General features: G+C 27.7%; 1 protein-coding gene across 1 annotated transcript; it reads left to right on the plus strand.

Moving 5' to 3' along the window:
• The first annotated feature begins 280 nt into the window (after positions 1 to 280).
• LOC133829359 (uncharacterized) lies at positions 281 to 4,696 on the plus strand. Its single transcript, XM_062259139.1, has 11 exons — positions 281 to 565; positions 706 to 1,089; positions 1,202 to 1,222; positions 1,289 to 1,366; positions 1,614 to 1,676; positions 1,880 to 1,964; positions 2,101 to 2,160; positions 2,525 to 2,975; positions 3,057 to 3,171; positions 3,792 to 4,276; positions 4,516 to 4,696. Exons 1-11 carry the CDS (start codon positions 281 to 283, stop codon positions 4,694 to 4,696), a joined length of 2,208 nt encoding a protein of 735 aa, XP_062115123.1.
• Positions 4,697 to 5,956: the final 1,260 nt, after the last annotated feature.

Raw genomic sequence — 5,956 nt, forward strand, 5'->3', positions numbered from 1 at the left:
TGAATGACCATGTATATAGTTTTGGTTTGAAAGAGTTTAGTATTATCATGGGATTGAAAAAAAAAATAAATCCTTCTATAGAAAGCTTAAGCGGGGTTCTATTTGGACAAACTTATTTCCTAAAAATAAATCGGTCACAAAAAAACAATTAGAAGAGACTTTTATAAATTATGATGGATGTGATGAAGATTTGTTGTTGAAGCTTGCTAGGTTACATTTAGTAGAAAATTTTCTTCTTGGGAGCCAACCAACAAAAGTTATTGAAAAAAAACACATAGATATGGTGGATAATTATTTTGTTTTTGATGATTATCATTGGGGGAGAGTATCATTTGATCTCACCTTTAAAGGGCTCAAAAAGGCACCACATAGGACGAGTGGTGGGGGGAATTATCCTGTTGATGGATGTGCAATTGCCTTACAAATTTTTGCATCTGAGATCATAGGAACTACCCATATCTTTGCAAACAAAATAGGAGACCAAATCCCTAGAATAACAAATTGGTCTTCTACTGAGCAACCGACTTTTGAGAACATTTCCACCAAGGTGTTTCAGGCTCCCAATGTAAGTAATCCAAACTTAATACTCTTATGATGTTTCAAATAAATATGTGTATATTTAGTAGATTATGCTATTTCTATTTTGGTATATAGTTCGGTCTACTATGTTGTGTGACTAATTGAAATATAATTTATCATTTTCAGGTTTCTTTATTTCAAATGATACCAACTGATGAAGAGATGAGGAAAAGCTACATGGTTGAATTCAGAGATGCTGAATTCAATAAGGAAATTCAAGAAGAAGCTGGACAATCTTCTAAAGCTGAGTACAATTTCGACATCAGTGAGCTTCTCAAGCAAAATGAGAAGCTTCTCAGAAAAAATGAGAAGCTTTTCAAACAAAATGAGAAGATTTTGAGACAAAATGATCACTTGGAATCCGAAATAAATGACATGAAGAGGATCATTTATGCCATCCACAAGAAATTTTTTGAAGACAACTTGGAAAAAAACAAAGGCAATACAAATGTGTCATCAGCAAAGAGAACAACAGAGGCACAAACATATGATCAAGAAGAACCAATAGAGGTATATGAAGTATATATATATATATAACATGCAATATATAATATTTAAAGTTTTTTTTTATCTTTGACAGATATTTATAATTGTGTTTTTAGTATATATGTTTTTACCTTAGGTATATCTAGTTTTGGTTAAGGTATATGTGTTTATATACTAATGTAAATTTTCTTCTAAAATACTAAAAATGAAAATCATTTTGTAGGATGAATCACCAATAATGACCAGCCCATCACCACTGCAACAAGAACCTGCTGAAGTACAAATTGAAGTTGAAGTTGAGGTAATTGTTTCATAGTTTGCCTTTGATATATATATAATTTGATGTTATACTTACTTTTATAACATACAAAAGTGTTTGAAGGGAAAATTTCAGTTCAGGTATATGTGATATATACCTTTTTAATGGGGCATATTTATTTTCATTTAGTTTAATTATCTTTTTTGCTCTTATATCAATTGTAGCCTATGATATATATATATATTTATATACTTTCTTCTAAAATACTAAAATTTACCATTGTTTCTAGGAACAAGCAACAACTGTTGAAGGAAAAGATCAAGAAAATATTGAACAACAAGTTGAAATTGAGGTATATGTTATACAATTATTTGGTAATTTGTCTATCGTTTCTCATTTGTTTTTGGTTATATATATATGCATAAATTTATATTTATATTTGTTTTGATATATCTGTTTTTCCTCTTGTATATATATTATAGCTTGTGGTATATATATTTATATACATGCATTATTTTTTTTAAATAATATTTAAACTTATCAATTGTTATTTAGGAACAATCAGCTGCAATTGTAGAACAAGAACATCAACAAGAGCAAGAAAATTTAGAAACAAAATTTCAAATTCCGGTATATATCAGTATATATTATATAATTATTTGGTTTTTGAAATATTTTAATGATATATTTAATTTTTCCTTTGCAATATTAATACATATCTCTCTATTATATTAGTGCAAAAATACGTTTTTTTTTCTTTTTTGTTAATTTTGCAGAAATAAAAAGAAAAGAAGCAAGGAGTGTACACAAGAAAAAAGAAAGTACAAGAAAAAAAGGTAGGTCCCTTGAAGAAGAAGAGGAAGAGGAAGAGGAAGACTAATTATTGAATACATTAATAATATCTGTTGTTTAACTTTATGTCAATAGATATTATTGTTTAATTTCAGAAAAACTTCAGATCATTTGTTGTTTAACTTCAGTAGCTGCACTACACTTTTTATAACATTATGTAAATCTATAAACTTCATTTCATATTTATAATATATGAAATATGATGATTATTAAAATATTCTAATGTCTTAAGCTATCAATATATATATATACATGATATTTTTATGATGTAAATATAAGAATGGTATATCAAATGATATACTAGCTAATATGAAAATATGTATATTGATTTTCTTTTATTGCTATAAGTTTTTGAAGAACCCAAGGAGCTTGGAAAAAGGACAATAAAACCTGGAATTGCTCAAAAGTCACCATACACTACGAAGTTTAGGTCAGCTGAAGGAGAGAGTACATGTATAAAGAGAGCAAAGCCAGACACTCCCACAACACCAAAACACTCTCAACCTTCTTTTGATTTCGGGATATCACCTTTGGAAGCTCCATTGCTTGTCTCCCCACTTCAAGCAGTCCAACAACTTGAAGAAATCTCACCATTTCAGCAAGTTGCATTGCTTGTCTACCCACTTCAAGCAGTTCCACCACTGAAACAAGCCTCACCATTTCAGCAAGCCTCAACTTTAGAAGATGAACAAAACATAGTAAATCACCCATTTACAGATGAGATCGACAAACCACCACCACTAACATTATGTAAGGATTTTGCAAAGTGGCTGAAAGAAGGTTTCGATGAACGAAAAGGGTAAAATTATTCACTATTTTAATTTAAGAAATATTAAAAATTTAATTACATATAATGATCATTTTATCTGTTCTTTTATAGGACATATGTAGAAAAGGAAGCGATTGATCCACCATTTAACTTTGTGGAAGATGTTGTGAAGCACAAAATGTGGTTCTATGATATATGGTCGCCGATAAAATGTATTAGTGATTATGTAAGTTTCTTTTCTTCTGTGTTTTGCCTCACATAATGTATATTTTTATTTGCAAAACTTATCCTTTGGACTGGAGTATTTGTTATTGCTGCTACATTAGTTTATTTATTTTATTTGCTAGTATATGTATTTTGAATAATAGTATATTTGTCTTGTGCTCTTTTTTGTTTTCTGGTATATGTACTTTGAATAATGGTATATTTGTCTTGCTCTTTTGTATTTTTTGGTATATGTATTTTCAATAATGATATATTTATCTTATTCTCTTTTTTATTTTCTAGTATATGAATTTTGAAGGATGGTATATTTTTCTTGTGCTCTTTTTATTTTCTAGTATATGCATTTTGAATAATGGTATATGTAATTTCTAGTATACGTATTTTGAAGGATGGTATATTTGTCTTGTGATCTTTTTATTTTCTGGTATATGTATTTTGAATAATAGTATATTTTACTTGTGCCCTTTTTTTTTTGTATGCCTTTTGATGAATGATATATTTGTCTTGCTCCTTTTTATTTTCTTGTATATGTTTTTTGAAGAATGGTATATTTGTCATGTTTTCTTCCATGCTTCTATCTTAATAGATGCATTTAATAATATTAACTTATTGTTCTTTCAGCATATGGATGTTGTGTTCTATTATTTGCGTAAAAAATTTAGACATAATAACACAAGGTGCACAACAATGGATGCTATATGTGATCGCAACATCAACAAAGCTTGGGAGACATATATCAACAATCCAGGCGAACAGTTCTCTTGGGAAAAAAAGCCTTATGCTTACCTAATGAATTGTGCAAATGGGAAGAAAATGAGAATTCCTACACCATGGATTAATGTGGACTTTATCTACAGCCTTGTTTACATACGCGATATGTACCATTGGGTGCTTGTTGAAATCGTCTTGAAGAGGAAAAAGATTAAAATATATGATAGCATGGCTGGGAAAGGGCACAAGAAGAATGTCATGACAGCTGTAACTGCATACTCAATGATGATACCCATGCTTCTACAATCTATAAATTTTTACAAGGAAAGGAAAAATATTGAAGAAGGAGATTTTGATATGGAATTTGTGGAAGACTTGGAAGTTCAACAAAATGGGTAAGTTTAAATATTTTTTTGCAAACTTTGAATAAAAATGAATCTTATTGGATGTATGCCAGACTTTTTAGTATATATCTTTATATTTTAGCTTTGTTAAAATGATGGGGATGTTTGCCTCTAGTACAAAAGCTCTGGTATATCACTTTTGTTTGTTGTATATATGCTTTGTCATCTGTTATATCTTGTTTTTTTAGAAAAAAATATGTCTTTTTTTGTGTCTATATTGTCTAATGCAGATTTGATTGTGGAATGTTTGTCATCAAGAGAGCTGAAGCTTTGATGTCGAACAATAGTCTAAAAGATATCACAAACCAAAAAATGCGATTCTTTCGTGAAAAGTTAGCTGTGGAGCTTTATGGTTGGGGAAAGGAAAAACAGAGGAGAAATACTGATAGCGATACAGAAATGGTTTTGTAAACTTACCACATACGAACAACTTTTTTTTTAATATTTCCTTACAAAAAGTTGGATATCCATATGTAATTAAAAGATATCTTAGTTAAAAGATGTTATTCAATTATACTAATATACTGGTGTTCACTATAGATATACTATTTTTAATAAACTCGTATAACACAACAAATATAGACAAACCACAGATATACTAAAGTTGTAAACTTATATACCATTAGACAAACCAAAGATATACCAAAGTTGTAAACTTATATACTATAATATATGCAAAGACAAGCTATTGATAATTATGATATACTGTCATATAAATTATAGATATGCTATACTATTAAACATGTATGCCAAAAGCTTTTACTTTTTATTTTTTATCATATGGTGTAACATAAAACAAACAATAAATAAAACATGGTATAAATAATAGATATAAATGTATTTTTTTATTTTTAACAAAATTAATTGATATGGATACTTGAATATGGTATACTACAAGTCAAATAACATATATACCATGCAAATAAAACCATAGTTAAAAAAAATGTTTCTCCATAACATAAAGAAATTACCATTCATGAGTTCTAATATACCATAGAAAAAAACATTCTTATAATCATTTTAAAACTATATACCAATGAAATTATTTAACTTATATTTGACATAAGCTAATTTTTTTAATTTACGAGAAGCAATAGAAACAATGATATACCGTTATACAAAAAACATATATACCATACTTTTAAACTTATATTCCCCAAATATATATACCATATTTTTATTTTTATAGCTAAATAAAATTAACCTAAACTAATATACCAGTTTTCAAAATAAATATACTATAATATTAAACTCATATACCACAATATATATATATACAAAGTGATATACTTTAAGAAATAAATAATAGTGTTATTATTATTGGAAGTTGCCAGAAACAAGTTTCCTTTCTGAACTTTTATTTTAACATAAAGTAATTTTAATTCTAATATACAATAAAACAAACAATTAATAAGTAATAGAGGCAGTGATATACCATTATAAAAATATCAGAAATACTACACTTTTAAACTTATATACCACAAATAAATATACCATTTTTTTCACTCTATATAACATAGCTAATTAAAATTAGCCTAAATTAATATACTGGTGTTCACTATAGATATACTATTTTAATAAACTCCTATACCACAACATACATATATATATATAGAGGTATTGTCAGAAAATAATACCAGTGGTATACTGTAAAGCAAACAATAGATATAC

The sequence above is a fragment of the Humulus lupulus genome, chromosome 1, assembly GCF_963169125.1.
Source record: "Humulus lupulus chromosome 1, drHumLupu1.1, whole genome shotgun sequence".
NCBI lineage: Eukaryota > Viridiplantae > Streptophyta > Magnoliopsida > Rosales > Cannabaceae > Humulus > Humulus lupulus.

What these genes read in the sequence shown, in the direction of transcription:
- LOC133829359 (XM_062259139.1), top strand. Translation starts at nt 281, where the DNA reads ATGGTGGATAATTATTTTGTTTTTGATGATTATCATTGGGGGAGAGTA. An exon ending in ATCAAGAAGAACCAATAGAG is followed by an intron (nt 1,090 to 1,201) that starts GTATATGAAGTA and finishes TTTTTACCTTAG; the next exon opens with GTATATCTAGTTTTGGTTAA. An exon ending in TCAAATTCCGGTATATATCA is followed by an intron (nt 1,965 to 2,100) that starts GTATATATTATA and finishes TTAATTTTGCAG; the next exon opens with AAATAAAAAGAAAAGAAGCA.